The following is a 13,875-nucleotide window of genomic DNA, read 5'->3' as shown; positions in this document are numbered from 1 at the left end:
TCTGCAATTGTTGAGTGCCTTCTTCGAAGCGATGGACTACTACGGGATGCTGACGGCGCTCGAAGACACCATCCTCGAAAATCTTATGTGGCTCGGAGGCAGGGCCGCCAAGCGGCTACCGACGACTCTAAATCTCCCGCCCAAGAAGACCTCGGTGTCCTGTTCAAGCTTCATCGCAGCCGGTACGATTACTTTAATGCCAATGCTCTCGATCCCTTCGCGGTGGACAGCAGCGGCTACCGCTCCATCCCTGAACTTTTCGAAACGAGGCAAGCAATTGATTCTATGCACCTCAAGAGCCTGCGACTTTCGGACAAGGCCCTGGCTCGCATCGCTCTAAAAGGTTTAGGAAGCAGCCCTCCAAAGCTGGGTCGGCAATCGCAACCGTAGCCCATGGAAGAAGCTTCTCTCTGATCGTTCTCATCAAATGACTCAGGTCGAAGTCGCCTTGCTGCTGATAGCAGGCAAACCCGTGCTAGTGCACAATGGTCGACCGCTACAGCCATCCGAACAAGGGGAAGACGATTTTGACTTTGAATTGACGGTAAGTTCCCCACCCTGAAGCCGTCCCCGCCTGTCAGGTATCCGCCTTCAAGCTCTCCCACCAAGCATCTAGCGAGCTACTTGAGACTCGCATTCGACGAAGAAGACAAGGAAAATGTCCCAGAAGACACCAATGAAGACGCGGATGACCAAGACGACGAAGTGGCCGCTGAAAATCCCACTTCCACCGATAAGGAACCAAGTACTTCTTCGCAGCTCAGGCAAACCCTTCTTCCATATAGCGTTTTCATAAGACATCCTAACCGAGCATAAGCCGGCTTCAAAGCCCATTGTTAAAGCCAGAAGGTAATTCGCAGCTAGAACTAAGTATTCCACGGTACGGCTTACAATCCTTTTAGCCACCACTTCCAGTAAAGGCGTTTCGACTCCCGCTAACACCGTGTCTTCTCGACCAACCGTTAGACGTTCCACAAAGCTTGACGGTGGCAGGTCGGATCCATCCAGGGGTCTAATACTACTTCCTTCTTCGGTCTCCACAGCACCAGGCGGTACTTCATCCAGTAACGGTCGAGTCCATTTACCTCGATACGTTTTGAGACTGTTCACATTCACGGTCACCTGTTTGTCGGGATGAGTGGGGGTCGCAACCGTGTAAGCGTTCTCCCCAACTTTGCTAGAGACTCGGTAACGCCCGTGCCACGAGAAAGCGAGCGTCTTCGTCCTCGTTTCATCTCTCCGAGCCTTGAATATCTAGCACCCCCACACGGGCCCCCAGCCTCGTACGTAGCCTCCACTGGATCCGCTAGCTTCCTAGCATGCCTGTCTTCAGCCTTCGAAAGCTGACCCTCAATTAAGTGGCGAGAGTCACACATTGAACGGTACAGCGCCGTCTATACTGGGCCACTTCGTTACTCCTTCATTCCGCTCCAAGGTTCAGGAAAGCGACGTCTAGTGGTAACGCGGGGTCTCGTACGAAGATAAGTAAGGTGGTGGGTCTCCAAGCGCTTCATGGTAGTCGGTACGATAGGCAAAACAATACTCGTGGTAAGTAGGCATCCCAATCGCTCTGAGCCTAACTCACGTACGACCTCAGCATCCCTATGAGGGTACCGCTGAACCATTCCACATATCCTTGTGTTTGCGGATGGTACGCAGCACCGTACGCTTTCCTAATACCGAGCGTATGGTAAAAAGACTTGGCCACTTCCGACGTGACGTTCGAGCCGTTGTCGCTGAGCAGCCGGGACGGAAGCTCGTGTCGAGCGACGACGCCATTCACCATCACGTCCACAAAAGTCACAGCGTCTAGCCGTTTCACCGCGAACGCGTCGGCCTACCAGATACAGAAGTCCACGAGCACTAAAATATAACGGTTTCCACCTTCCGTCACGGGTAATGGTCCCGATAGCATCCACGACGAGCAAATCGAATGGTCCCCTCAGTTCCACCACCGGCATCCTTTGTATTACTCCTGCGCTCCACGGTCGAGAGCCTTTCCCACTGCCACACTTGTTGCACTTCCTCAAAACCAAGATTACATCCTTACGCCAGCCGGGCCAGTAAGCCAGTCGTCTAACCTTCTCCGTCGTTTTAGTCAATCACAAATGAGACGACAGGATGTCCGCGTGGCAGTAGTGAAGGATCGTTGCCCCAGAAGAGGGAGGTACCGCTAGCACCGAAATCGGACGTGCCGGTTCGACTCGCGCTGGTAAGCTGACACACCGACGCAATAGACCGTTCTGCACCATTTACCGAGAAGTTATCCGTACTACGCGATCCCATAGGATAGAATCCAACAGAAGATCATTATTCAACAGGAGCGCAACTAATGCTTTCATCCACGACACAGTCTTCTGTTCATTCTTGAACTGTTCGACGTCTAAGCGAAAACTTTCCGTTGGAGACTCCGGAATCCCTTCGACGGATTCACACTCTTTCTCTTCTGCATCCGCCCCCGCTGCTGTATTCTCCGGTTCCGTCTCTAACTTAGGCTCAGCGGGACTTTCGACCAGCTCCCCGACTGAGTCTAGCCCGTCTAAGTTGTCTTCCTCTGTGTTTGGTAGGTCGGCCATGCGCAACGCGTTCACTTGTTCCGCTTCCAGATAAGACAGACCGTCCACGTGCCCCACCGCCGTCCCAGGCTTGTGATGCATTTTAAACTGCAGATTGAACAACTTCATGGCCCACCGTGCTAGCTTCGCGTTCATAGTACGGTTTGCATGACTGAAGGTCCAGGTGAGAGCCGAGTGATCAGTGTACAAGTCGAGCTCTCTCCTGTCCAAGTAACAGCAAAACTTTCTTGTCGACCATACAGCCCCCCCCCCCAACTCTCGATCTCCGAGATTCCATCTAGCTTGCTGATCCAGTTCTTCTGAGACCCTGTCAACAATTTACTAATGTATGCCCCTACATGGTTTCGGCCGTCTACTTTCTGCTTTAGACAACCTCTGACAGCGTATCGGGACGAGTCCTCGTAAAGTTTAAATGCCTCTTGACATCCGAGTAGACTAGAATCGGAGGCTTCATCAACGCTCGCTTGATCTGGCGAATGGCGCATCTTTCACCTTCAACCGTTCCAGGGGCGCCGGATTTGAGGCGTATCCCGGAATGTAACAACGAAAAAAGATCGTCAGTCCCAAAAACGATCGGATTGCATGTAGGTCTTGCGGGCGCTTCACGTACATCACGGCCTTGTCCTTCTCTGGATTAGGTAGGATCCCGGTAGGAGTCACTATGTGTCCCCGGAAAGCTACTTAGCTCCGGCCCAGTGACACTTCTTCATCTTCAGCTCGAAACGGCTTCACGGGACCTCGTGAGTAATTGCCTTACACGCACTAAATGAGTAGGAAAGTCCTTGCTGAAGATTACATAGTCATCCAGGTAGACTAAGCAAATGGTTCACTTTAACTCCACTTAGACCGTCTCCATCAACCGTTCAAACGCGGGTACAGCGTTTCAAAGCCAAATGCATCACTAGACATTCGTACAGACCATACTTGCACGTGAAACGGTTTTTGGAATACTGTCCTTGTCCATGGGAATATTCCAGTAGCCAGACGCAATGTCCATAGTCGTAAACAATTTCGCTTCCCCTAGTACGTCGAGAATATCGTCGATCAAAGGCATTGGACAACGATCTTTCACGGTCACCGCGTTCAGCCCTCGGTAGTCAATACAGAATTGGATTTCTCCGTCCGGCTTGCAAATCATTAGAACCGGACCCACAGACGGCTCGAAGGATGGATATATTGATTCTCCAAGTACAGCCGAATCGCTGCCTCCATCACTTCTCCCTCACCTACGACACTCGATACGGCTACTGCTTGATCGGTGGACTGCTACCAGTGCCGACTTTAAAGTACAGCATCTCCGTTCGACCAGGCTTCATCGATGACTCCACGAACATATCGTAGAAGCCGTTCAACGCTGACCGAAACAGTTGCTTCTGCTCAACGGAAAGGTCAGACTCAGAGAAGACGGCCGTCGTGCCAACGTCTTTGCCCGGCGGGACGTCAGGCTTGGAAGCCCTTGCTTCGCCACAGACCCCCTCTCCTTGCCCTTCGGTGCCTGACATCGTCACGTAGCTTTCTACGTCCTCGGAAGGCACGTTCTTGCTCTGGCGCTCCTCCTCTCCTTCGTAATTAAATGCCGACCTCGACACAATAGAGGCAAACGACACAATTGCTTCTTTCTAGATCCAGTACTCATCCGCTGACGCATTGCAGACTTCGACAGTCACTTTGCCCTTCCCCACTGTACACAGTAAGCGAGCTATCCCCAAGGTATGCGGCAACTCAACGGCACCCTCAGCTAGCGTGATATCATTGCCTCTCACGTTTCCGACGGCATTAGCCACCGCTAGCGCTTGGACCCGAGGCGGTAGCGGTACCGACGAAGCCATTTAGGCGCCATGCACGACGGTCATCTCTAGCTGAAGCACTTCAGCAGTGTCCTTAAGCATCAAAGTCCTTTCTCCCACATTGATCAGGGCGCCGGATGCTCTTAACGCGTCGACTCCCAGAAAAGCGTCCACATGTAGCTTGTCAGCTACTACCATCTTCACAGAGACTTATTTTCATCCCAATCTGACGGGCAGATCGATCCTCCCACGGACGCGCAGTTGATGACCATATGAGAGACTAACTTTACCGTCATACGACCGTAGTAGATCTGAATACCGTCCTAACCGCTTCGGAATCGCCTGTCGACGAGACTAAGCGTCGCACCAGTGTCTGCAAGCATGTGCGACGGTAGGCAGTCGATATACCTCCCCAGAGAGATAGAGAGTCTCAAAGCTTCCGACAGCGCAAACGACACGTCGCCCTCCCTTTACCACTAGTGGCATTGACGTCCTTTCTTCATCTTCGCTATCACGGAAACCAAACCCATCGGACAACATAACCGTGACCGTCCTTAAAACACGATTAGGTGGTGGATCAGGACGCGGCCGCTCGAGGAACACTACTTGCACATAATGAGACGGAACTTAAAGTCGTTCAAAACTTAATCGCTGTCCCTGTAGAGGGAAGACCAGTCGAAGGACGTCCCGCCACGGCCGTCGTTGCCGTCGGAGACGACCTCGACCTCCACCCAGAGTAGACTTCTTACCGGTACGGTCAGCCAGCTTTTGCCAAATATGGTCCGTATTTCCTTCGAAATACCGTTCGACTCAAGAATGACCCAGAATTCTCCTAACAACTCCTTCTCTTGAACGACTCGTTCCACATACCAGCGTAGGCGCTCCCAATATAGGCTTGGTAGTTTGTCTCTCAAAAGAGGTCTGAGCTTCGAAGGCCCGACGGGCACACTGTCTTCCTCGGCCGGACACTCTTTCATTTTTGTTCGAGCATTCGATAGACGGCTCCACGCGCGACGCTTCGGACCATGCCTCTTCGAAAGGCCATTCGTCCAAACGAAAAATGACACGGTTGAATTGCGATAACCGTCGCCACCATGCTCTCTGCTTCTAGGGAAAGAGCAATATTTTAGCACACTAGACTTGCCATCATAGGTTTCACTGAGACATCTCCCGCGAGGGCACCGTCTTTTGCTTCAGCATTCTCAGCCATAGTATTATCAGGTACGTCCACCTTTCCCGAGGTTCTCTGCGGTGCGCTGACGGCAATCTCTGTGAAACCTCCCGACGATGAACAAAAGTCGCGGTTAGCTCTTTTAGCTTCAGCTGAACTTTCAAGCGTCTCGTTGAATCACTGCTGCCAGTACTCAAGTCTCTTCAATATACTGGCGCTGGGCTCCCTCACTCGCTTTAGCACTTTCACAGGGACTCCCAAGTTTTTCGCCATGTCCTCCAAAGACGGGTCCTTTGTAGTTTCAGCATTCACCTTCGTCAGACGCTTGAGTTCCACCTCATCTAGAGGGACTAATCGCTCTTCCAGCTCCTTGTCGCATACTTTCTTCTCGGTAGCTACTTTTACTCCAGCCAGTACTGTTTCTTCTTCACCGGGGCACATACTTCGATGGCTTCAAGTACCAAGTCCGTAAAGAGACGAGAGTACTTAGACTCCGTAGTTCCGTCGGCCACGATTAAGCTACTGACGGTCTCAACAAGGTCGGGGATGTTAGCCATTTCTCCCGCGACCACCTCATCGACGACTGCTTGCATGACTTCCTTGACGACCGTTTCCTCTCGGGGTACCCTTCGGCGTCCAAGCAGCGAGCACAGTCTCTCCCACACCGATTGCTACGGCTTCCGGAGGCGTCCAGGCAACACCGGAGCTAACGGTTTCTGCAGCGCAGACTTTAGAGGAGATTCCACACCCAAACGGGGTTCTTCACGCAGTCGAGGGACCGAAGCTCCTTGGCTCGTGCTCGGCCGTTTAATCGTTTCGGCAAACGTAGTCAACAACGCTTCGGTAGAATCATCTTTGCTCACACTCGCTTCTGACTCACCGCCCGACACACTTTCTACTGCATCCCAAAACTACTCTTCCTCTTCGTTCAGTGGAGCGGTTTCCTCAGTCACCGTGACCACACAATTCGTACTGTCTTCCTCTGCAGTGACATCCTCGTCTTCTCTCGTCGTCTCATTCTTCGTGGCTTTTGTCTCCGCGGGCACACCTCGGTAGCTCCATTACCTCCGCAACCTTTCGTTCTACGACAAACTGCTCAGCGTCCTTAACCGTATCACGGACTGTCGAAGTTTTACGCTCTACCACAGCCTCCACAGCCGTCATACCGTCATACTCTCCATCTACAGCTTCCTCAACCTCGTCCACTTCGACGGCCGTAGGCGTTTCCCTTCTTGCTCTTCTCTTGCCACCGTCACTTGAGCAAGTACCTAGACTAGCGGAAGGCGTGGCTCCTCCTTCTCCCTCCTCTCGCCCCCATCATTGACGAGAAGCGGGCTGACTCGGCGTCTGCCCAGGACTGGTATCCTGTGGGACCATCGAGCGCAGGGCTCCGATCAGGGGACATCCGGCTATTTAATGACGAGGATCGTTGCAGAGGTAACCCCCCGCACGGTTGAGAACCGTACTCTCCGCTTTGAATACCACTGTAGTTTCTGGAAGTTTCGCACTCGTCTTGGACATGGCCCAAAACACACTCAGTTTCTGCACGTCGTGGTCGCTTGTTTGCAAGTGACGCGACCTTGACCACGATAGCCGCAGCGGCCACAAAGAGGAACCCTATTCTGGGTTCGACTGTCATCCTCCATCCGAATACCGCACGCCCGAAGACCTTCAGACTGGGCCTCTCCGTTCGTGGTAGGAACGGTTGTTGAGATAGCAGACATCACACGACCGCGGTCACAAGGGGACCGAGATGCACTCCATCGATTCTGCGCCAACTGTTGATATCACTGTTAAAGTTGCTGCATGAAACCCTTCTACTGTTGTGCCAACGCATCCACGGAAGCTGCATCCACATCCGGAAGTGTCGTTACGGATGAATATCATCAATTCTCCGACCCTTCTTAATTTTAGTATTGGTATTAATCACCAATCATCCATTTTTATTTATTAGACAGCCAATCGTACGGTCTTGACAAAATGATTTGGCCAATCCAAATGGTAAGGGTTAGGATGAACGTCGTTGGAGTTGGCTTTGACATATCGGGTCGGAAGGGACTCAGGAAATATGGATATGCTCTTACAAATTTCAATATGTAGGCATATCACATGCATAAGTCATTTTTCCGACTTCTCCGACCAGTGCAATCATTACCACACGTTAATTTTAAATCTAAGACTTATTATACTACTAGTAGTAAATTTTAGAAGAGGTGGGAAGCAGCGCCGCAGGGAGCTTGCTCGTCATTAGGAGCAATACATGCAACACGCCTGCGTGGAGATCCATTATTTCTGTATTACGTAGAGCATTATGTAGCAAGCGTCAATTAAATGTACATGTATTGCATTATTAGTACTTGAAGCGCTCCGGCTCGCTGCCTCCTGTGCACCGCCCTGCCACCACCGCCCTGCCACCGCACTACCCAAGCCCTGCCACCGCCCTACCACCGCATTGCCACCGCACTGCCGCCGCACTGAGACCGCCTTGCCACCACCCTACCACCGCTCTGCCGCCGCACCGCCGCCGCCTCCCTCCTTTTTTATGAATACATTTTCGATGTGGCCCACAGTTAAAAAAGAAAACTTAATAAATTTGTTTTAAGGGCTACTGACTTAGATGTACCACCCTTTTGGTACAGGTCGGAGATTGTCGGAGGTTGGAGATTTTATGTTAGGGCGTGTTCGCGTTGTGCCTGGAGATGGAGATGGTCCCATCTCACTAAATACGTCTAACAATTGATTGGCCAAAAACCTTTTGTTACAACTGCACAACTGGAGTTTAGAGGTGATATCCTTCTCCACCTATTGGAGGTGGAGACAGGAGACGGAGGTAGAGACGAGAGGCTCACAATTTGTTATGGAGGAGGACATTGAAAACGTTTTGCTAGCTGTGTGTGCTGCAGTAGGACAAGCGGCTGTACTGCTTATAACTGCTGTACGTATAATGTAGCGCTAGACTCATACACAGTACCTTTGACTTGCACTGGGTAGCATCAACCTCGAGGCCACCAATACGGTGAGTCTCTGCAGCTAGATAATCCCACGGAGCACTCAACTGCTTCGAGTTCTTAGTGCCATCAAACAACCCCTTCAGGCTATCGAATCGCAATCTCAGCAGCACCTCAGCCGCATTTACTGTCCACGCAAATGGGTGCTTTGTCTCGTTCCTGCCTTGATTCCTGCAGCGTGGTGCGCTCTGACCACTGCTGGTACGAGTGTGTACCGGTATGATAGCTGCGTCGTCCTCTGGTTGAGTGGCGTCTTCAGACCTTAACTGCATCATTCTTTGTTCTGCAGGAGAGCGTGAAGATGAGGATGTGACTTCTCGATTCTAGGTTGTGAGTGCCGTCTCCACACATGGTATCGGCACCTGATTGGTTTAAAGTGCACCTGGAGAAGGATACGTAGCGACACAGCTGGAGGTGGAGATCGTAGGACACCACAATCATCTCCATCTCCAGGCACAGCGCGAACAGGCCCTTATGGTCCCGCAATACAGAGGCGCTCTTAATGTGTGAGCTCCCACATCAAGACACACTTGGCGAGAGCACTTCTGGCGGGACAGAAAGGAATGCAGCAGTCGGTTTCACAAGAGCAAGGAGCTCAAGACTAAGTGCGAGGAGACCTCAAGAGCAAGATTTCACAACAACAAAAATACATTCAGAGCATGCGTGAGCTCCGTGCCTGTACAATTAAATATCATAGCTTCCCAATTGACCTTTTAGAGCATTTTAGAAAATGTGTGAGTCCCGTGATGGGCTGAGTTGCTCTCGGACACCCTCTGCATACTACTAACATTACCGGAAGGGTTGTACGGTATCAAACAGACCTGGGCAACCACTCAACAGGATTGAGGCATAATCTTTGACGTACCCAAGTAGCAACAGCGCGATGCGGCGTCTGAATTACCATGTACAGCTGCTTGGTCACCAGCGGTGCTAGTTTGGCCCCGCGGAACATAAGCTGAGGGCTGTAGCAAGTCGGCCAAGGGAAGGGCCTAAACAAAAGCTGACTGAGCCAACAAGCTGCCTGGCGCGACGATACCCCTAAGCTGTTTGTAATTCGAGGAGCCGGGATGAAAATAACAGTGGTGTGCTATATTCACAGATGGCTTCTGAAATAGTACTGGAAAGTAAAGCCCAGGGCTCTATTCGAATACCACGTTGCTTAAGCTACCGTGTCCGACGCTCTCTTGCCTTGCTTGGCCTTCACGCGCTTGACGTTGGTTTTGCACTCTCATTCATGCCAATTGCACCTGCGCGGTACAGTCCCCTCCCTCACTCGTCTCGCCTTTCGTTTCCTCGGATCCGGAGGCTTCTTTAGCTTCCACGCCTTCCTTAGTCTAGAGCCGACCATCACTAACACCTGGCTGTTCGTAAAGTTCGTATTTCTTTGCCGGATTCCGTCTTTCTTACCACTGGGTCCCATTAGGAACATGGCCACCGCCATTGCAGGTCTCACCGTATTGACGTGACACTTCGCGCGCCCCCATCCTTCACCAATGTTTACACCTTCATGCACATCATCACGGCGTCTATACGCATCCCGGCGTTCTTTCCGTTCAGCATCGTCGCTATTTGCACAGCTTCGACTGCTGCATCATCGCCCCGTGCCCATCCGTACAGAGTCCGTTTCTGACTGAGGATCACTTGTCGCAGTCGTGCGCCGTAGTCCCCTTATTGCTTCCGTCACTAGTTTCCGCCGGCTTGACCAGCTGGTTGCGCTTCTTCCTGCGATCGTCGCTGCGTGTCTTCGTCTCGGTGTTTGGGCAATCGCTTGCAAAATGACTGAACTCCTTGCACGCGAAATATCCTGTTTCGTTCGTCAAGCCGCCGACCAACGCTCGGGCTGACCACAATTGAAACACAGGGACGGGCTAGTGCTTGCGCTCGTATTCGGTTTTGACCTCTCTATCTTTAAACCTGATGACTGTGCCTGCTTCACAACCGCCTTCCGTCTCTTCCTCGAGGGTTTCACGTCCAAGTCGTCGCCACCGTCGTCAGCATCGCGTGGGCTGCGTGTTCTCTTCTCTAATTTCTTCCGACCGATAGGACTGTTGGACCTGCGCTGCACGCTTTCACTCTGCCTTCGTCTCTAGCAATATATTCCGCCACCTATATGCCCAGGCAGCATGTTCCACGTTCCGAAATAGTGGCCCCATACGCTCTGTGGAATGGTGAGGAGCGGCACAGGCCATGCCTCGCCATCGGCCATCATTGCGTGATTTTCCGCGGTCATAAAACTAAAAGGCAATCTTATGCCGCCGATTCCAGGGACGACCATCATTTATCCCGTAGTTCCAGCCATCGGGATGAGATATGGGCTTGGCGCAGTTGCCGGAGCTTGTTCGATACTCCACATTCCGTGTGCGACATTGTCCAGCGGGTCGTCAATCTTCGTCGCCTTGGCCACCGCGCGTTCCAGCGTCCTTAACTTCGGGGACAGCTGCACCAGTTTTTTTGTCGTCTTATTCAGGCATCTGTAGAGCTGGGCGAATAGGACTCTCTCATTCAACGGTCGATTTGTCGAGACATTCGCCATATCGCCTGAGCAACGCCTTCTTCTGATACGTCCACGTTTTCTAGCGATCCGGTAGCCGTCGATCCGTGTTGACTTATCATCGCGCTGCGTTCTCCATCAACGTGCTGCCTAGGATGAAGTACAGTGTCGGGTCCGTCCACGTGCCGCCGCCCGACATTTCAGCTCCCCCTAATACTAAGCCAACCCTGTCGATCGAGGTCGATACTGACACCTTAGGCGACGGTGTAAACGCAGGCAGCTCCATGTCCTTAACGATCTTCCGCTTAAGGCGCTCCCGCTGTCCACGCCCGTCTCGCTAATCCCATCGGCTATTTATGCTGTTTCTGGTGTCTCCTTTGCTCTTGCTGCCGATGTGACTGGCCCAAGTCGCTGTCCGTGGCGAACGATCTTTCCTCGTCGCTGTTCTCGCTACTCACCTCATCATAAGAGATTTTCACATCGCTCGAGCTGTTATCTTCGCTGCTGGGGAGCACCTTGGTGGTTGAGTCGTCATTATCGTTGGTTCCTTAGGCTCTATCGTCACCGTCGCATGGGCCGGATGAACGGCTACAGCCTCCACATCGTACAGCTCTGCCGTCACCCTCGCTGTCCTCGCTGCCCTCGCTGTCGCCCTCGTGTCGATCAACATGTCTACATGGATGTCGTACTGCTGCGCCATCTCCCCGTTGCTGGTCGTGAACGTCGCCCGCCGCGGTCATCGGCCCCGACTCCCGGATTAAGTGCCACCATTAGCTCCTTTAATTTATTAAAGGCTGCTGCAATCGCCGTTACGTCCGGCTGAGCAGTCCCATCCAATCCAGCGATGTTCGAGCCGTAACCTACCTGTGGGCTATCAGAATGTGGTAATATTTCGTCATCACGCTACGGTTACTCGTATCGTACGACAGAAGCATCGTTGCCTGCCGTCGCCTTGCTGCTCCTCGAGTCCAGCGTCACAGCCACCGTACTCGATGCGGCATCATCTTTGCGTGATCTGAGCACGACGCTCATATGTGGCTCGCTTTCAACATCTCTACTTCGTTCCTCGCTGGCGTGGGACGCACTTCGTTTCGTCAACCGCATCTTGATCTTACCTGGCGCGCTTGGGGAGACTCTACAGGCATAGTCTTGGACATTGTTCTCGTAGCAGTCATCGTCTCTCGCTGCACACACTAATACTTGTCTTGGGGCCCCAGTATGACCACCCTGTCACTGGCCAATTATCTCGTCCGGCCTTGGGGCGAGTCATCACACCACAACGCTGCACTACGGCTTCCGCTTCGTCAAGAATTACGACTTCTAGATCGAACAATACACAGTACTACCCGATTGATCCTGAGCCGGAATGTCCATTACTTTTGCTCGCTCCTACTTTATTATAAACAAAAGACATCCTTAGCCACTTGCAAGTGCTGCCTACACTTACCCTTCCGTCTCACCCACGCCGGATTTCTCGTCAGCACGCGCCCGACCTTCATGCTCGTCTACTCGACGCGCTATTTCCAACAGAGTAGATTTGAACCCCGCATGTTCCCAACAGGGCAGAATCTCAGCTGAGCGACCCTCACCGCTTCTCCGCACCCGACCACTGGATTCATCGGGATGTGCAGGAAGCACGTGCTGCACGATGATGCCACTTGCATCATTCGCACCACTCGTCGCGCCACGCAACCTAATATCTTTCCATACTTCGCTTGGGATCGCCCGGGCACGGCAAGTGCCACTCATGCATCCCATTCTGGCTACACTGTGGCCCATGACCTGTCAGCCCGTTACATTGTAGCAGCAAGTGCTCATCCATCCTTCTATCGTCCTAGTCGGCTTGCTTATGGTAGACTGCAGCGTCTGATCCGCTACACTTGTTTTTTATGCGACCAGCTGAGGCAGTTTCATCCCCTTAAAGGACCGTTGCAAAGACCACAAAGACACTTCTGTTAGTTTTACAGTCTATCTAGATGCCCTAGCATTATTCCAAACGCACGCTTTATCTCAGCATCCTGGCTCTTGTAGCCACCCACAAGCTTACTAGGAAATCGAACCGCTTGAGGAGACTTTGTGATGGGGATATTGGGGATCGTCGAAATATGTTTGATGCATGACTTTGTCCGATAGACCTGGCAGGAGAGCGCGTGATAATCACAGATAAAAATGGTCATTTTACAGAGGGTGCGTCAATTTTACAGATTGTATGTAACTTTCACAGGACATGCCTCCTTTTCACAGACCGAGGATCCCATCTGCCTTAAGGGAATATGTTACTTAACTTCATTAAAAAAAACTAAACTAGTAATAAAAAGGAAGTCACAATCCAACATTCACCGCAGTGCTATACATACCGAAAATCGAGATAGCGCCGCTGTTCGTGGTGTGTGCTGCTCTCACCTGCGGTTGCCTCCTGCGCCTTGCCGAAGGTGCGGGACTGTCTGCAAGGGCACCGCTAAGTCTTCGCCAACCAGTAGAAGACATTCGACCTCTAGGACGTCGCATGCGAAGACCAGACGGTGTAGTTTTGCAGAATGTTCGTTGTCTTCCTCCGCCATATCCGATTTGCAACCGCGTGTTATCACTAACCAATCTGAGATACATGCTCCGGAGTGTTCCAAGTTTGCAATACAATCGATTCGGAACCTACTGACAGCAAGAAAACGCTATACTACCTAGATACATCAGTATTCAAATATGAGGCCGATTTAGATCCTTGGGTATTACGAAGTAATTAATAAATGCGTACAACGACTATTTATAAATAAAGATATTTTGTGTGTCGTTACGAAACGATTATTTACAAAGTCCTTGTATTCTCCATTAGCTAAAGAAACAA

At 51.8% G+C, this 13,875-nt stretch overlaps 1 protein-coding gene across 1 annotated transcript; it reads right to left on the bottom strand.

Annotated features, from left to right (window-relative positions):
• Positions 1-11,942: 11,942 nt before the first annotated feature.
• PITG_17819 (uncharacterized protein) lies at positions 11,943-13,594 on the bottom strand (the record flags this gene model as incomplete). The annotated part of the gene is made up of 3 exons (XM_002896609.1): positions 11,943-12,168; positions 12,481-12,801; positions 13,437-13,594. 3 exons carry the CDS (start codon positions 13,592-13,594, stop codon positions 11,943-11,945), a joined length of 705 nt encoding a protein of 234 aa, XP_002896655.1.
• Between the last annotated feature and the right edge of the window lie 281 nt (positions 13,595-13,875).

This window comes from Phytophthora infestans, genomic scaffold, assembly GCF_000142945.1.
Source record: "Phytophthora infestans T30-4 supercont1.56 genomic scaffold, whole genome shotgun sequence".
In the NCBI taxonomy this organism is placed as follows: domain Eukaryota; phylum Oomycota; class Peronosporomycetes; order Peronosporales; family Peronosporaceae; genus Phytophthora; species Phytophthora infestans.
This window is presented reverse-complemented; position numbering and strand designations above follow the sequence as displayed.